Source organism: Cervus elaphus, chromosome 32, assembly GCF_910594005.1.
Source record: "Cervus elaphus chromosome 32, mCerEla1.1, whole genome shotgun sequence".
Classification (NCBI taxonomy): domain Eukaryota; kingdom Metazoa; phylum Chordata; class Mammalia; order Artiodactyla; family Cervidae; genus Cervus; species Cervus elaphus.
The window spans coordinates 22605038-22623702 of NC_057846.1; the positions used below are offsets into that span (position 1 = coordinate 22605038).

The 18665-nt window shown below is 48.6% G+C and overlaps 1 protein-coding gene and 1 long non-coding RNA gene across 2 annotated transcripts in view; one reads left to right on the plus strand and one right to left on the minus strand.

Moving 5' to 3' along the window:
• The window catches only part of LOC122688003, a 35833-nt gene extending 22538 nt beyond the window's left edge, over positions 1 to 13295 (plus strand). The window contains exons 3-4 of the long non-coding RNA XR_006339291.1: positions 8923 to 9676; positions 10732 to 13295. This is a non-coding gene — a long non-coding RNA (uncharacterized LOC122688003). The remainder of the gene's footprint in view (positions 1 to 8922; positions 9677 to 10731) is intronic.
• ENPP6 (ectonucleotide pyrophosphatase/phosphodiesterase 6) overlaps positions 804 to 18665 on the minus strand; it is an 81099-nt gene continuing 63237 nt past the window's right edge. Inside the window, exons 7-8 of the mRNA XM_043893797.1 lie at positions 9501 to 9630; positions 804 to 4621 (exon numbers count right to left, since the gene is read on the minus strand). Of these exons, the coding sequence (XP_043749732.1) occupies positions 4407 to 4621; positions 9501 to 9630 (345 nt within the window). The 3' untranslated portion in view covers positions 804 to 4406. The remainder of the gene's footprint in view (positions 4622 to 9500; positions 9631 to 18665) is intronic.

Sequence of the window (18665 nt, forward strand, 5' to 3'; positions counted from 1 at the left end):
GTGAGAAGGGGCACGTGGGCTGTTACTGGTTTCTGGGGTGATGCCATAAGGATGCTCCGGGAGGGACTTCCCTGGTGGTCCACTGTTAAGACTTCACCTTCCAGTGCAGGGAGTGTGGGTTCGATCCCTGGTCAGGGAGTTAAGATCTCACATGCCTCATGGCCAAAAATACCAAAACATAAAGCAGAAGCAATATTGTAACAAATCAATAATGACTTTAAAAATGATTGACATTAAAAAAAAAAAGAGAGAGAGATGCTCTGAGAGAGACTGAGTGTATTTGAACAGTAATGTTGGCTAGAGCCTGAACTCAGACAGTCACAGAGTTCGTGGCTATTCCATTTTCTTGAAATATCCCCAAGAGGCAAATCTGTAGAGATATAGTTTAGAGGTTGCCTGGGGGTGGGTTGGGGGGAAGTGGGGGTGAGTGCTAACATGCTCATGGATATGGAGTTTCTTTTGGGGGTGATAAAATGTTCTAGAGTTGATTGTGGAATAGTTGCACAGCTCTGTGACCATACTACTGCCATTAAATTGATACTTTAAAAGGAAGGGTTATAAGGCATGTGAACTGAATCTTGATAAAACTGTTACATTTTTTAAAAAGTAAATATGCTTAGTATATTCAAAATCTAATCTCCTTCCTTTCTTCCACCAATCTGTCAAGTTTATAAGCTTGGGATGGAATATGCTTAGTCCATGAAATGAAGTATAATTATATTGTCACTTGGGTGATAAGAAAAGATTGCAATCCAAAAAGGAAAGATTTGTTTGAAAAAGTACAGACAAAGAGAAAGACTATATGCTGTGTAAGCAAGTCTCCTCAGTTTTATTTATTCTTTTTTTGATTCAACACATTTATGGGACATTTACGAAACACGTGAGACACAATACTAGGTGCAATTTTATGATTTCAAAGCAACACATAAGCATATCTTCCATCACACAGACCTGAGACCAAGTTTCCTGTGGTTTATAACTAGGCTGTCAAGCCTACCATCTTTCTTCCTCCTCACAAGTAACTTACAAGAGCTGACTTTGGCCTATCACCAATTGCTTACAAAGATTAAACACATAATCACATTTGGAAATCTCTTGAGATTTACAGACATGTAAAACACTTTCATAGAAAATTCATAAAAGAGCTGTGTCTTGAACAACGAGTTTGTCTGATAGCACCGTTGAGGATCTTAAACTCATGGGGATTGGGTATTGAAAAGCCATTTCATCACCGGGACTTACAGATCTGCTTTGGTTTTAGAAGGGCGGGAAGCTGACCCAGCTGGGATCAGTAGCCAATGCCAGGCTGATGGCCACTGAAGAAACCAGCAGATCATGAAATTGCTGTGGGAGACTCAGGTGTACCAAGGTCAAATCAGAACCCACCACTCATTAGGGCAAACCTGGACCTTAGATCCATGTGACTTAAAAGTGTTGTGGAAAGCCCCATGCCAGGTCCTCAGAACCTGCATCTCCAGAAGAGGGCCAATGATGCTGGCAATCCCAGAAGGTTTGCAAACTGCTGTCTATGACAGTTCAGATCTGCTGTGGATTTCGAAGAGCCCTTTAGAAGAGAGTTGGGACTTTGTAAGTCAGGCCTCTTGGAGGTGTGAAAGAACTCCCTGGGTCTGCTCTAATGGATGCTGAAGGCTTCAGAACGTAGTTGAGTTGGGTTCTGGTGATTCTGCATACAGGAAGGGACAGTAGCCTCTCACCTCATCTTTAACTTAAAGATCACTTCTTTCATCTGTCTTTGGTATTTGCAGGTCACTCCAATGACCTTCCTCCTGGAATTAGCGATGAAGTGGTAAAGTAGGAGGAAAGTTGTGTGTATGGTCCTAGCAAATGTTACTCTGATGGAACAAAATGCATTTAGAGAAAATAGAATTTTCCTTGGGAAAAGAACATAGCTTAGAACAAAAATCAGAAGAAAAAAATTCTAGCTAAACAGTTGAGCCACTAAAACATATGTGTTGCTTTAGGTTTACGGTTTTGCTTCCACTCAGTGTCTGAATTTTCTTATTATTCACCAATATTTATGACTCCAAACATGTCTTATTGTCATTTTTGTTGTTGTTGTTGTTCAGTTGCTCAGTTGTGTCCAACTCTTCTCAACCCCATGGACTGCAGCATGCTAGGCTTCCCAGTCCTTCACCATCTCCCAGAGTTTGCTCAAACTCATGTCCGTTGAGTCGGTGATGCCATTAAACCATCTCATTGTCTGTCATCCCCTTCTTCTTCCTTCAATCTTTCCCAGCATCAGGGTCTTTTCTGCAGAGTCGGCTCTTCGTATCAGGTGCGCAAAGTACTGGAGCTTCAAAACGACTTACAGAGTAACTACGCCTTGCCAGGCAGATGTCTGAAATTTGATTATGTAACTTGAAGATTTTAGGAATGAGTGAGGGGAAAAATTGGTAGACCAGAGTGGGAAGAACAAACTCAAGATGGTGTATCTGTTCGTACCCCTCTAGACTTGGATAATCCACTTTTAATTGAATCAGTGGGTTTCTTTTAGGTCTCCTCTCTTCACATGGGAGCACAATGAGCTCCACCAAATTCATTAGAACACAGTCCTTTACAGAGAGAGAAAACTTCAAACAATAGATGTTGTTTCAATAACCACCACAATGTTCCCAAAGCACTAATTGGCTTTCAGACAGATAACAAAGGCTGATTTGCCTTTCCTATTGACTTGATGGTTTGCTAGCGCTTTAAAAACACATTACATAAAACCTTAGAAATCTTTTGTGAAGATAAATGTGATATTTTTAAGCAGTGATCCTTCGCTCTCATGATTCAAGGTCTAGAGATGGCTCCCAGACTTCTTGAATCAGGGTGAGCGTAGATTTTCATTTTTCAAGGTAAACAGCACATAAGGGGCTTTATTGTCCTGCCGAGACCTGATCTGTTGTCTTTTCTTGATGAAATGTCTCATCTGCAGGTGGAATTCATTTAGCACAAACTCGTTTTTAAGGCAGTGATACATGTCTATGACTCTGATCATACAGAAGTGCAAGTATCCCTTGTTTTGCAACAATATATCTCCTATAGCAGACTTACAAGACTAAAAACATTTCAACCAAGGCTCAGAGCCTCTTCTTTGGGGTTTCTTAAAAACCAAGGTCTCTGAGGTGTCACTTTGCCCAAACTGTTACCTAATCAAATGGCTGAATGGTTAGTGACTGGGATTCAGTTGCATCACGCTAACTCTGTTCCCTGCGCTCCACCATTTTTCTTGGAATTCTGGGTGACTCAAGGATCCACTTTGCTGTGGCTGTTAAAGAAACCTTGCTCTCAGGGACACGGGTGCATCAAACCTACGCTCAGTACGTCACCATTTCAAGCAATGGAGTGAGATTTCTGCAAGTATGTCCACACTGTCATCAGCCAGACATCCCTTTCCCCACCCGTGATGACAGATGATATGTCAGGTGTTGCTGGAGTTTACCGTGGCACTAGTGGTAACAAACCCACCTGCCCGTGCAGAAGGTGTAGGAGACCTGGGTTTGATCCCTGGGTTGGGAAGATTCCCTAGAGTAGGAAATGGCAACCCACTCTAGTATTCTAGCCTGGAGAATCCCATGGACAGAGGAGCCTGGGGGCCCCAGTCCATGGGGTTGCACAGAGTCAGACATGATTGAAGTGACTGAGCATGCACTCACATTCCATATAGGATCCTCTAAGTCAGCCTCCCCACAGGCAGATGGGCAGACAGGCAAGGCAGCTCCTGGCGTGTGTGTGTGTGTTCACACCGCGAATACGCTAGGAGAAGGCTCGTAGGAGCCCGTATCTATGGTAAATTCTTCTGCTCCTCAACGCGGGGAGAAGATTTTGTGCACCCAGACTTTGGGAAGGAACCCATATCTTTCATTTTGTTCTCTGAAATTCTGCAGTTCTTAGTGAGTTTGACTGATGGGTGAGCCAAGCTAAGATAAGCCCTTTCTGGGACTTTGTATGAGGTGAAGAAACCCCACGAGCTGGGTCAGAAATAGACAGCAGCTATTGCTTTCACACGAGCCTCCTTTATCCCCCGATGGAAGGAGCTGTGCAGGATGGCTCCCAGGTGTAGACAGACCTCAGACCAGGGCCTATTTTGTGCAAAACAGAGGGGCCAGGACTCCATAGAACACCCACCTGGGGTCTGGTCACTAGAGCGGGAGGCCCTGTTCAGACAATTCATCTGAGTACATGAAAAAAAAAAAAAGAAAGAAAATAACCTCTAGTTGAACAAATGAAAAGCTAGAACTTTCCTTACCTCTAGAAAAAACAACAACGATTCTAAAGAAGTAGGGACTCTTGTGTATGGAATCATCCAAGAATAGATTAATAGTTGTATGGCCTTGCATGAATCAAGGAGGTGGTTAATTCACCCACTGTGCCGAGTGTTGGGGACACGGCGCACGCAGCTAGGCCAGCATCACCAGCAGTACCACCAGGACGGTGACCAGTGCAGAGGCGCTGGGCGGGGCGCCCGGGGCCGAGCTGGCCGGGTCCTTCAGCATGCACATCACCCGGGACCAGGACCCGTTGTTGGGCAGGGGGGTGACGCCTGTCACTCTGCACATGAGGTTGTAGATATCCACGACTCTGATGGGAGCGGCTCTGAAGTCAGACTTGAAATCTGCAAGGGAAAGGCAAGGAAGTAAGTGGTCAAGGCCACTCCTGGGCTGGGCAGGGCAGAGAGGGGTGGGTCACGCAGTGGAGGGGTTACGCTTGGCATTTCAGCAGCTCTAGAACTGGTAGATCCCCCTTGTCCATGGAGCCTGGCCAAGGGATTGTGACCCTGGAAGGAGATCTGGAAGGTTCTAGGTTGTGAAAGGAAGTCGCTTTTTATGGTTTACAGAGATGTGAGTGTGCGCTAAGTCGCTTTAGTGTGTCCCACTCTTTGAGACCACATGGACTGTAGCCCGCCAGACTCCTCTGTCCATGGGATTCTCCAGGCAAGAATACTGGAGTGAGTTGCCATTTCCTTCTCCAGGGGAATCTTCCTTACTCAGGGATTGAACCTGCATCTCTTATGTCTGCTGCATCTGCAGGTGGGATCTTTACCACTTAGCGCCATGTTTCTTTGAAAGACAAATCAGACAGCAAACTGATTTGTGCATAAGTGTGCTTCCATTGTAACAACAGAGCTTTCCCTGAGGACCCAAAGGCCACTTGAAGCTGCTCATTTCTGCAAGCCTCATCTTGCTCAGCTCCCCAAACCCAATTCGGTTGCAGAGGTCTCTACCAGGCACCTATCTAGCAGGGAGTGGTTAGCCTGGGTGCCCCCAGCTCAAGAATATTTCCCATTTTTCTGCCACGTGGAGGTCCCAGGACTGGACAGAACTGGCAGTGTGGCTAGTGCACAAGCCACAGAGATGGTCTCCTAAGTATGTCTGGAAGATCAGTTGAACATTCCTTGGGAGCTTTTCCCTAGCAGATAAAGTAACTTAGCTGTGGGGAAGATAAAGAAGCTGGTATTGGAGTTGGGGACCCGAATGAAGGCTGGAAGCCATCTCATGAAGGAGAGTGCTTCCACCCAGATGCTGCTCCAGACTCTACGTGGACACAGGCCACCGGGGGCAGGGCTGGCTGCTCACAGCATAGCAAGTAAGGGCACTGAAGGGACCGTCTCTTTCTCCATAGGAGGCAGGAAAGGTGCTGAATGAACATCATCAACTCAATGGACATGAGTTTGAGTAAACTTTGGGAGACAGTGGAGGACAGGGAAGCCGGGTTAGCTACAGTCCATGGGGTTGCAGAGTCGGACAAGACTAAGTGATTGAACAACAAAGAGTGAATACAAGACTTTAGTGATATTCATAAGCCACTTCACATTTAGGTTCCAAACCAGCGCTTCCAACAAAATACCCAAAACTATTGAAGTTGAATTTAGGAGGGACTTTTATCCATCAATAGTGGCTTCCCTGGTGGCTCAGTCGGTAAAGAGTCTGCCTGCAATGTGGGAGAACTGGGTTCTGCCCCTGGGTCCAGAAGATCCCCTGGAGAAGGGAATGGCTACCCACTCCAGTATTCTTGCCTGGAGAATTCCATGGACAGAGGAACCTGGTGGGCTACAGTCCATAGGGTCACAAAGAGCTGGACTTGACTGAGTGACTAACTTTCACTTGGATTATCCATCAATAAAGGCCCAGGCATGTGCTCTTTCAGTCCCTCCATAACTTTTTTAAAAGGTAGATTGGGGGCTGTGAGGACAAGTTTCTATCTTAGAAAATAATCTTTATAATTGCTTTGCTGAAACGATCACATATCCTTGATTTAAAAAGCAAACATCAACGGCGACAGCGATGTGACCCAGAAGTGTCCACACCAAATGCCGCTCTTACGTTAACCCTGAAATTACAAACACAGGAGCAACAGCGAGAACTCTGCCACAGAGTGTGTTAGATCCAGAGCAACGCCTCAAGTGATAGGTTTTGCTCATTTTGAGGTATAAAAGTAGAATTCCATATAAAGAAGTTCACAGGCTTTACAGAGCAGCCTGCAGCCACTCACCAGCTGGATAACCTCAGGGAATGGGCACAGAGATGCAGTTGCAGGCTAGTTGCAGGCTCATGTCTGTGCTCAATAGATGGGAGCTGTTGATATTAATAGAATAAGTGCCCAGCAGGGGAAAGTTCGCATTGAAAATACTTACCCCATAGCTTATGTGAAGTGTTCACTTACTTTTAGGGTATGGAGGGTAAGGATCTGCATTGCCTCAGGGTAACACTAATATCAAACAAATCCAGAGCCACCCTGGGAAGGAGAATGCAGAGCCTGGAGTGCCAGCCCTTCTCATATGAAGGAAAACATTGCAATTAGCTGAGGATGGTGGTTACGCCTCCCCAGAGAAGAATCAGCCTCAGCTAGGAGTCAGTGGCGAGGTGGTCCAATGACACGGAAGACTTATCTCCCTGACTTGCTGTGGATGTGAGGTCATCCTGCCACACACATCACGCGGTGGCCGTGTCTTGTCACATGTGCAGGTGGAGGTCAATAGCAAATCCCCAGCCTTTCAGACGTCTCTTTCTTTAACATTTGGCAAGAAAAATTGAGGTCAGGCTCTTCTGACCAAAAAAAGAAAGTTAGTGGATGGACTTAGGGATTATCATACTGAGTGAAGTAAGTCAGGCAGAAAAGGAGAAATATCATATGTGCTTTGTCACTCCATTGTGTCCAATTCTTTGCGACCTCATGGACTGTAGCCCTCCACGCTCCTCTGTCCATGGGATTCTCCAAGCAAGAATACTGGAGTGGGTCATGCCCTCCTCCAAGGAATCTTCCCGACCCAGGGATCAACCTCGCATCTTCTGCATTGCAGGCGGATTCTTTACCATCTGAGCCCCTAGGCCACCTAGAAATAATGTATGATATCCCTTATAGGTGGATTCTAAAAGGAAACGCTATAAATGAACTTCCTTACAAAACAGAAGGAAGACTTACAGACTTAGGGCAAGGTTAGATTGTTCCAATTAGGAACTGGGGTTAACCAGAGAGAGCCTGTCTTCCAGAATGATTTCCCTTTCGCTTAGCTGGACCAGACTTCCTGACTTCTAAAGCTGTATCTGGGCAGCCGTAGCAATGCTCAGCATCCTGTATAAGTGAGAATCACCTCCAATTAATCAGGAGGGCAGTACGTTTATCTCAAAGTGCAGCTAGATTGTTATTAAAGACCTCGCTCTTAAATTTTCTTCTGCATAAACAGTCAGTGTGTAGAGCTGTTCAATCTTGCATGAGAAGTGAAGCCAGAAACGTGATGGTTTGCGGGAGGCTGTATCTGCCTGGAAACAGTTTTGCAATTAGCCCAGTCCATTTTCATCTGGGGTCGTCTTTCTGTCTATAAAAGACTTGGGCTTTTAGTTTTAAAGGAGCGTATGATGGAGGCCTTTGTTAATGGATAAAAAGCTCCCCGCTGAATTTCAGCTGTTGTAGCTCTGGGTGCTTGGTTTAAAATTTTGGTTTGAGGCTAGATTCGTTTCTGTTTTAAATTCTGCCCAAGATGCTTACTCATAAACACTCCAGCTGACAACTGTTTTGCATTCATGATCTGATTCCTCTCTTTTGGGGAAGGAGGAGGCGATGCCTTTGAATGAAAGCACCCCTGTCTCATGTTCCTCTGTGTAAAGGCCATGGCCTGGGAAGTCTCCACCCTGATCTAGCGGTTGACCTCACAGCATCCTCAAGGCTCCATCCTGAACTGAGTTGGCTTCTGAGCTCCGCAGATCTAACCTGGGGCTTGGCTAACAGGTAGCTGTTACCGGTTGACGGTATCATGAGGGAGCATCCTCTGAATTCTCTGAGGCCAATGTCGTGAACCCAGCTGTGCCCTAGAAATGCTTGCAGCTACTGGTCCTGTTGCTTACTTAAGGACATGAGGACTTGGATGATGTGCGGACAATGATGTGGGCCCACGTGTGTTCCCTGGGCTCAGGCTCCCAGAGGCACCCATGGCGGGGGCAGACGTTGACGCCTTGTAGCTCTCAGCAGGTTTTTCTCGTGGTTGAGAAAGTGACCCAAGGTGGATGGAATGAAGGAGGGCTCACAAGCATCTCTGTCCAGTATGTTGCGGAGGAGGGCAGGGCTTCCAGGTGTGACCTCTAACCTATCACCTGATAGGAAAGCATGGGCTTTTGTGGGCTGAAACATTTTGATCAAAACATCCAGAAAAAGGAACCTGGACTGTGGATATCAGGGTAAGCTTATTATGTTTAATAAGGAGCGTGGACAACAGGAAGGAAGACGAAGAGCTCGTGATCTGGTCAGCTGACTCTTGATGGTGGTTGACTGCTTTTCACTCTTTTTTTTAAAGGGAGTGTACAGGTAGTAGCATGATTGTTAGAGCGTTTGATAAACTTTTCCAAAATGTGAATTTTACAGTGCTGTATTAATTAAAGCAAATGACCAAATGGGCCCCCCTCTGCCCCACCTCTCTTTCAGACCCAGGAAGACATCGGGTCCAAAAGGGCAAAGTCAATTCGCTCTCATCCTAGACACTGCAAAAGTCATTCTGGCTCATCCTCAGAGTCAGTCGCAAAACCGTTTCCTAGCCTGCCGTGAGCACATCCCAGCTTCTGGTGGGCCCTGGACTGGATGACCCGCACCGGGGTGGCCGCTCTAGACAGAGAGGAAGTGTGGAAGTGTCAGACCCCGTGAAGCGAGCACGTCGACTTTGGGACTTGTGGCTGTCAGCAACCTGGTGCCTGATAAGCTTCCCTGGACATAAGATGACTGTGAAGGGATGTTTTGATGAATTAAGTAAAAAATGAATCACAAACATGTGGAATACATTTTCCTCACCGCGCTTGAGATTTAAAACTTACAGGGAGAAGTATTTGGCCACGTTTGCCAAACCCAAGAAGCATTTGAAAGCAAGCCAGCCAAAGACATTTCGTGGAGACCGGCTGGCTTTGCTCAGCTTTGCTCATAAAGAGGATCCGTAAAGAAATCACTCCAGCCTTTCCGAGCACCGTCAGCCCCTGATGCCTAGGGGAAGGAATGACTAAGATCATGCCTACCGGGTCCGAAGGCCAGGAAGATGCCCCTCATGGTTCTGAGCTCGTTGTCATATCCGTGCCAGCCCCATTGCCAGCCTTCTGCCTTGCGGGTGATGGTGCTGTTCATCCAGAATGGAAGCGACTCTCGATTCTGAAATCAACAAAGCATTAACATCACCCGGTGACCAGGCCAGGGGGTGAGCAAGCATCAGGTTCAAACTACCACCCACCCAGCGCAGGGCTTTCCTGCTCAGGGATCTCAGCCAGGGTTGTCCGACCTTAGCCGGATCACTTCCCACTCCAGGTAGCTCGGACCTTTGGGGGTGGCCCGTTAAATTGCCAAAGAGCCCTAGTTCTGAAGGTCTCTCCTTACACTGGGCTGAACTGTGCCTCATAATCAGTTTCAGAGCCACTAAACATAGCGTGTCAGAGACAGAAGGGATGTGAAAGTGTACCTGTGGTATAATAAAAAATAGAGTTGGCCTTTGTCCCAGGTTCCCTGGCCCAGAGCACCTAAATCCTTGGAATTTCCTGAGTGCTGGGGGTGTTTTGTTATTCATGATGAGTCCTTAGTTCCCATACCTGAGTTTATGCTAATAGGATGGGATGATCTTTGGGCTGGGGGGCTAGATAGCTTCAGGATGGGGGGCTGGTCACCAGAAGAAGCAAGCGTACAAGGAGAGAATTAGAACTTTCAGCCCTCATCTCTGATCTCTAAGACTGAGTTCAACCGTGTGGGTAATGATTTTGTTACCTGGGCCAACCCAGTGAGACCCCACGTAAACCCCCAGGAACAGCAGGGTCCGGGGAGCCATCTGGATTAATGAATAGTGATGGGAGGCTGGTGCACCCAACCTGGGTTGTCTGCACCCCTCGCCACCACACTGTGCCCTGTGCATCTCTTCCATTTGCCTGCCCCTGCGTAGCATCCTTTATAAGATTGCAGTCGTAAGTGTGGCACCTTTCTGAGTTCTGCGATTCATCTCAGTGAATTATCAAAGCCGAAGGCGGGTGGTGAGAACCCTCAGATTTGTGGCCAAGTCAGACACAAGTGTGGGCAGCCGGGGGACCCGGGACTTGGGACAAGCATTCAGATGTGTGGGCCGTCTTGTGGCATGGAGCCTTTAAAGTATGGGTCTGCTCTAACCTGGGATGGTGTCAGAATTGAATTGACATGGTAGGACACCCGATTGCTGTGGGAGAAATGTCGCTGGCAAACACAGCGGCTAATGGAATCGCTTCATTTTTCTAGCCCAGCCTCGGAAGCCCAGAGGCAGCAGGCCTGCACCACCCCAGGAGCCCCTCCACTGGAGGACCACCCCTGTCCTCTGTTTATCCAGCTTCACCCCGAGGAGCAACTCCAAGCACAGAAGTCCTCCTCCTCTCCATTGAGTTAGCCTTTGAAGATGGCCCCATGTTCCTCTCCTCCACGCCTTGTGGATCTTCATGTCCTTTGACCATTCTTCATTCAGGATGGCTTCCAGACCTGTTGCTGCCCTGTCACCCTTCTTTCCTTCAGAACTAAATTTCCCTAGACTATAGTAGCTTACTTGAGAGACAACAAAGCTCACAGGAGGTTTTGCAAATCCCGAGGAGACTAGCCAGCTGGACACAAACCGAGCTCTTCGAGGTGAACTGAGATTTCATTCCTGATAGTCCGTCATCTTCTGGCTCAGCAGGGTTTAATATGACAAGTTTTCCAAATGAAGGAGGTAGAACTGACTGGTCGTGATGAATGCGTGGAAGCAGCACAGCTCAAGGACCAGGGATTTACAGGTCAGCTTCCCTGGTAGCTCAGACAATAAAGAATCTGCCTTCAATGCAGGAGACCTGGGTTTGATTCCTGGGTCAGGAAGATCCCCTGGAGAAAGGAATGGCAACCCACTCCAGTATTCTTGCCTGGAGAATCCCATGGACAGAGGAGCCTGGCAGGCTACAGTCCGTGGGGTCACAGAGACCGACACGACAGAGGGACTAACCCTTTTGCAAGACTTGTAACAGCACATGTATGCCGTTTTGTGTACGGTTCACCAAGAGCCTCCCCCGACATCCACTGGCGTCAACACCTGCTGCGGACGGTATTTTTTTTTTTTTCCCATTTTGGCACAGAGAGGTTAAGTGACACTCTTAAAGTCACGCAACTGTTGGGAGGCAGGGCTGGGCTTGGAAGCCAGGGCGTCAGTCTCCTGGTCTTGGTATACCTTCCAGGACCCCACAGCCAGAGGTCACTGCAGGGGTCCTGTAGCCTGTCCCTTGCCTCTTCATTCACAGAGTGGCAGCCAGTATGGAGATGAAATTTTGAATAGGATGTGGGTTCAATTCCAGTTTGTTGCTTTCCAACTCTGTGATGCTGGGCAAGCTGCATAACTTGTCTGAGCTTCAGCTTCCTTGCTGAATGTGACAACACCTGCCTCAGAGACTCTGAGGGATAACCTGATTGTGTGCTAAGCCCTACACACAGTAGGTGCTCAATAAACAGCCAGGGGCAGTCGCCAGATGCCACCGGCTGCAGGGTGAGGTGCTCGGGGCTTGTGCAGCAGGGTTGAACCCTCCTTTGCTTCTTTAGCTGTCATATCACATTGCACGCCCGTCCCGTCTCACCCCATAAATCGCTCCCTGGCATTACTGCTTTCCAAATCGCACTGTTTCATTGACTCTCTGTTTCCTCAATTTCCATCCCTCCTTCTCCAGCTGTAGCTTGTATTTTTCCATGGGAATATATTTATTAACTTACTGCCTTTCTGGCTTATACCCTCTTTTGTTCTTTGTGGTCATGCTCACGATACATGCCAGCTTAGCTTCGTTTGCTAATTTCACGTGCTGCTCCCCTCCCCATCCCAGTCTACAAGGCAGTGATTCCCAAAGAACTAGGTAGGACATGTCACTAGCGGTGTCACTAATCATGAACCCCATGGGACACACATGTCCCATGGGGGAGGGACAGGTGGAAGGGAGACGAAGACTGCCTGATTTGAAAATTCCAGTCTAACTTCCACATGCAAACATACAGCAACGAGGCATCTCAGCCCTGAAGATGACGGGAGATCTGGATGATTGCAGGTAAAGCCACTGATATTTTTATTAACACGACAATTTGCTCTCGTGAAACAACTGTTCTTGCATTTTTTGTTTTTTGAAACAACTATGTTTACTGATTTCAAAAAGTAATAATAACCTGGCTAGTTATGTGAGAGGCTAAGTGACTGATTACGTGACATAATCAGACTGAGTGGATTACATGACATAATCTAATTACATGACTTAATGAACCTCAAGAAGGAGTTGATGAATTTTCCCCTTGTCCTTCCTGGTGGCTTTCACTGATTCACTTGGTCCTGTGTGCCCCCCCCACCCCCCAAAACACACACATTATCACACCAGTGCGGGCCCGTGCAGCCGTGTAATGCACACCTCACACGTGCAGCCCTGCTGGTGAGGCGCTCCAAACCTCCCGCGTCCCCAGGCTGGGGGGTCCTCAGGTTACTGGTTGAGGAGCCTCCATCCCTCCTGAACCTTCCGGGTCCAGGGACCTCCACACAGCGCCACCTAGCGACATCCTGGGGAGGTGCCCGGGCCCTCCAGATGAAAGCGTGCGTGCGTGCGTGCGTGCGTGCGTGCGTGTGTGTGTCTGACTTGGGGCAGTGCGGACACAGAGGAGTCCCTGCAAGGCCAGGGGATCTTGCGTAGTGACTGCATGTGGGAAGCGCATGAGAAGGAAGCACCGTGAGGACGCTGGAAGGAGTGAGGCGGTTTCTCTACGAGGTTGTGCCAGTCAGAGGGGCTGACCAACCGCCCTGGTTGGCCCAGGACTGAGGAGTTCCAGGGATGCAAAAAAAAACAAGACAAAAAAACAAAAAATAGGACTGACCTGGGCAAGCCGGGACAAGTTGGTGACTCTGTCATGAACACTTTCTTGGCAATTCAAATAAAATCTGTGCTGAGTGTCATTTGTCCAGCACCTTCCAGGACCCCACCTCTGTACGGGGTGGATAGCAGTGCCAGGACCCGCCCCCCATTTATGAACCCCTAAACTCGTTCATCGTTTCTAACAGGAAGGACCTGGAAACAGTTCCCCAGGAGGAACACTGTGAGGAACGGCTGTTCCTGTGTTTATAGATGTATGTTCTAGTATTTGGTGCCTGCCTTGTATTTTTGAAGCCTCACTCCACTACTAGCCCCACCAAACGCCTGCCAGCAGCTTGCTGAACTGGGGAAGCCAGGCGATCACCTGTGAGATGCATGTTTTGGTTTCTAGACTAGACTTTTATCTCATTCATCCTTGGCATTAACAACAGCAAAAAGTAGCCTTCACTCTACCCCCAAGATCGGCAAACCAGTTAATGAAGTTTGTTCAGCACTTGCCGGGGCCCATCTCTTTGACTCGGCATTTTTGGATTCCTTTCTAGAGCTGAGCTGAGCTGTCGGGGGGTGGAGTGGGGGCACAGTCAGAAATGGGGCTGGCGCTGGGAAGGAGGGTCGGGGTGACAGGAGTGATGGAAGGCCGGGGAGGAGCAGAGGGCGGCCTGGACAGTCTGCAGTCACTGCTGTCTGTCTGACTTGCAGTCACTTGCTTTGGTGAACTGTCCGGCATTTACTCACTTCGCACTGTTGCATTTGGAGACTATATTAGCACATGCTGTTCTCACCGGCTCCTTTCAAGTTCCCCTGGGTGCAGATCAGAAAATAGTAGCTAAGCCACAGAGAAAATTATTCCTGAGGAGGCAGGAGGGTCACCAGGTCTGGGAAAACATCTGGACACCAGCTCTCGCCTCACACCCCAAAATGACTTCTCCTCTGACAGCCAAGGAGGTGGAAATCCGTCCTCCGGGGGTTCTGTCCCCTGACCACAGGCGCTGGTGGGGGCCTTGTCTGCCTGGCCCTGCCCTGCCCTGCCCAAGCGACCTTCTCTTCCGTCTTTCCCTGGAAACACACTGCCTACACTGCTGGATCCCAAGCCTGGCTGTGCACACAGCACCCTGATTTTATCCCAAGTCTCACTTTGGGTGTTTGGATTTGCAGGTGGGTTAAAGCGGCAACTCTGGCTATTTAATAGTCATCCCCTGGGTGGCTGGGATGCAGCGTCCGGCCTGATAACCACTGGGAGTCTTTCACCTGGCGTTTGTCCTGGGCTGTGTTCAACGATTATCTGTCCATTCCTGAGAATGTTTTGTCTTACGCTGGTTGCCACGCCGAGTCTGTGTTTCAGCTGCTGTGGGTGCAGAGTCAGGCTCGGAGTCGCTCACATGGGCTGCTTTCCAAAGAGGCATCGTGGCAGCCGACTGGCTTTTCCCAGGATTGTTGGCCGGCGCCAGGTTCACTGATGGTTACACATCTTGACCGCCATCCCTCACGTCAGCCCCTGACAGTGCAATTCCTGCTGAGAAGTGGGGTCAGGGACCCGGGTGTCCCCTCCTTCTCTCTGGATGAGGCCTCTCACCCCTTGTCTAGGGTGCTGGGGAACAAAGGTGCAATCAGGTCCAATTAAAATCAGTAAGTAAAATGTGAACCCCTGTCTGCGGTTTGTGACGGGCCTAATACAAATGCAATCGACCCTATTCCCCCAGGTCAGGGTTGTAACAGGAGCTTCCCCTGCCCTCCACAGTTCAATAAACTCACAGCATCTCAGGCTGGAAAAGGCACCCCATGATGTCTTGGAAGAGGCCTCAGTCAGGACTCTTGCGGAAGGAAGCACGGTTTGGTTGACTCCGGGGTTTTGCTGCCAGGGTTAAGGTCGAGTTAGGTGACAAAGCGCCGTGTCTCATCACCATTTTAAACCCTCCTCCCGAGAGGCTTCCTGTGGGGCTGCCGGCAGCGGTGGTCACAGACCCTCAGATGTGTGTTTGCCACACACTGCTGCGAAGACAAGTCCCCCCAACTGTTTCTCCGTCTTAGAAGGCCACCTCTTTCTAGAACAGAATGTAATGTCTTAGGCCCCAGACCCTGGTCTCACCCTGCCAAGCCTACTGCCACATGCGACCTCGTTCTGGAAATTGCGAAATGCCAGACAGCAGGAGCAGCAGGGTCCAGAGGCGGCAGAATTCCTCAGAGAAGAGAGAAGAGCTGGAGCAGGGCGCCCAGCGGGTGAGCTGGCTTTTACTTCTTCTTTCTCCCAAGATCGTGTTTGCTGAAGTGCGCCGAGGGTGAGGAGGGCATCGCGTGCCCTCCAACGGCTTACAGTGACGCCCCTGGTCTCCGCCAGAAGGCAAGCGGCTTCCAGCCCCCGACACAGGCATCCTGGACCTCCGGCACCCCGGGCCCGCAGGAAACCACTCCGGCTGCCACTAAAACTCAGGAGCCACGCTCTCCAGCTTGTCTTGATTTCCCCAAGTATTTTGGGCCCGGGCCTAACTGCCACTCAATCCCAGGCCTGAGAATTGAGCCTGGCATTTCATATCCTTTGCTGGTTTTTGAAATAAATCTTTCCTCAGGAGACTAATACGGGCCTTTTTTTGGAATCTGAAGCCTGCATTTGCTGCATTTCTCTCCACACAGATGAGAGTCCGGAGGATCCACAATGAAGCTCCATTGGGTGAAAGTCTCACGATCTTTCACCAGCTTCTGGCCACCATTTGGCCGCCTTTCTGAGCATGGTGTCAGGAGGGGACACTGTCCAGTAGAGGCCGTGGGAATCAGCCCCTGAAGCTGAGTGGGGACCAGGGACAGCTGAGGTATCCGCCCGCCCCTGGACTCCAGCTGGGGGCTAGCTGGGCCAGGACAATGGCCACTGGGGGTCTCAACACCTTTTCTCTGTTGAAATCTCTTCTAGGGCTACTAAAAATTAGTCCAGGTGAGAGGCCTGACTTAGCTTTCCTTTCTGGGTACTTAGTCACTGATTTATTAGCCTACAAAGTAAACAATCTGTCAAAAAGATCTTGATGCTGGAAAAGATTGAGGGCAGGAGGATAAAGGGGTGACACAGGATGAGATGGTTGGATGGCATGACTGACTCAATGGACGTGAGTCTGAGCAAACTCTGGGAGGTAATGAAGGACAGGGAAACCCGGCGTGCTGCAGTCCATGGGGTTGCAAATAGTCGGACAGGACTGAGCAACTGAACAATAACAACAAGTAATCAAGAGCCAGCTGTCTCTATTTACGAATTCATTTCTTAATTTCGTATTCCACAAACATGTACTGAGTCTCTGCCATGTACCAGGTTCCACAGAGGAACACTCCGGTCAAGATGCCACAGACCTGTCCTCAAGGAGCTTCCCCCCGAGGAAGCATCACTGGGCCTGCCTCCTGAGGATGTTTGGACCACCCTAGACATTGTGACAACTCCAGTGGCTCAGAGGGTGAAGCATCTGCCTGCAGTGCAGGAGACACAGGAGACATGGGTTCGATCCCAGGGTCGGGAAGACCCCCTGGAGGAGGGAACTGGCAGCTCACTCCGGTATTTCTGCCTGGAGAACCCAATAGACAGAGGACCCTGGTGGGCTACAGTCCAAAGGGTCTAAAAGAGTCAGACACGACTGAGGGACCATGCCCTCAGTGACGCTTATCCCCTGACAAGGACATGCAAAGAGACGGTTTACAGAGGATGGTGACCAGGTCTTAGGGGGACAGAGGGGTGGAGGCACCATTTCGGAAGCCCTGTTTCCATGCTTGAAGAAAGGAGCTTGGCAGGTGTGACAGGCTGGGGCTTAACCTAGGCAGGTGACCTGGGTTTTTTGTTTTTGTTTTTTTCCTGCTGCTTCATGGTTAGTCTTCTGGGAAAATGAACACACTCAGCTTCCTGCCCCTGTAGGAGAGGAGGCCAGAGAAGGTACTGGCACTAGTTGGGAATCCAGTCTGTATATTAACTCTCACGATGAAAAACAGTCTGTGGGAGCCACTGGGCAGCGGGCCTTGCTTTTATGACGTCAGCAGTCACGCCGGATAATGGTGCCATTCCAGGTGACAAAGTCAATCTGTTTCCCTGCCTTTATCTTTTTCAGGGACAGCTCTCCAAGCAACCATTTAAAAAAAATAAAAAACAGAAAGTGCTCCATGGCATCTTCCTGTTGGAGTAGCTGCCTAAGAGCCTGCAGAACTTAAGTTGGTGTTTATATGGGAAGGGCATTTTTGCCAAGGAAACCAAATCTTGCATGTTTTTGGGCTAGCGGTTATAGGGAAAAAGGAAGGAAAGATGGGATTCTGTTTTATTGGCCCCAAACAGCAGCAATTTGTCCTGACTCAGCTGTTTTCATATTTAAGCCAGAAAGAAAAAAAAGGCTCCTCTGCTAGCCAAACCTAGACTCAGAGCAGCTGCTTTTAAAGCTGAGAAACCGTCCCGCTGCAGATGCAAAGTGAGATCCCTCGCTGGGTACTGGTATGGAGGTTACAGAGCAAACACAGGTTCTGTCACCACGTGGGGAGAGATTTTGCAAATAAGAATGGGGGAGATTAAGAGTCTTGGCACAGAGCAGCAACAGGGGCCTAGAGCGACGTTTTCAATTCTCTGTAGTCAAGTAAGTTTAATAAACAGCAAGGAGATGTAAAAGAAAAAAAAAAAATCTAAGCAGGGAAAGAATGGGTGCTCGCTTTTAGGATTTTTCAGAAGATAGAGTAAAACCCCAATATTAAATCTAAGTATCAGAAATTATCCATTAAAATTAGAAATTATAACTTTAAAAATTATAATTTATGAATTATAAAATTATAAATTTTAACTAGAAATTAAAGTCCTTAGATTATTATATCTAAGGATCAGAGATTATTGTTATGCCCGATAACTGAATCCCCAAGCGGGAAGAGAGAAGACCTCCACGACAATGCAACACGCAAAGGAAGGGAATTTATTGCTGACTCGAGTCAGGGCCCCTGCCGCAACCAAGGCAGTGGTGCAGAGTCAGAGAGCCCCGGGCACAAGCTGTCACACACATTTATAGGGTGCTCAATTTTCGAACATAAGCAGTAGGTAGTTGGTGCAGGCGGATTGGTTACATGTTTGCAAAGCAATTTCATTGGTCAAACACACTTTAAAACTTTCGCGTGCGCCCGCGCGGGAATTTCCAGGGGACTCTCCCCGGAGGTTTACTGGGCGCGTGCTGATTGGCTGGTCTCTGGTGGCCTGTTGAGGGCAGATAATTACCCCACCCTTGGGAGAAACTGAAACTTAGGCCTACTCTTAGTTCAGGGCGCCTGTCATAGCACTAGTTATGCCTGTCTCACAATTATAATTTTCATATGTGAATCTTAAAAATA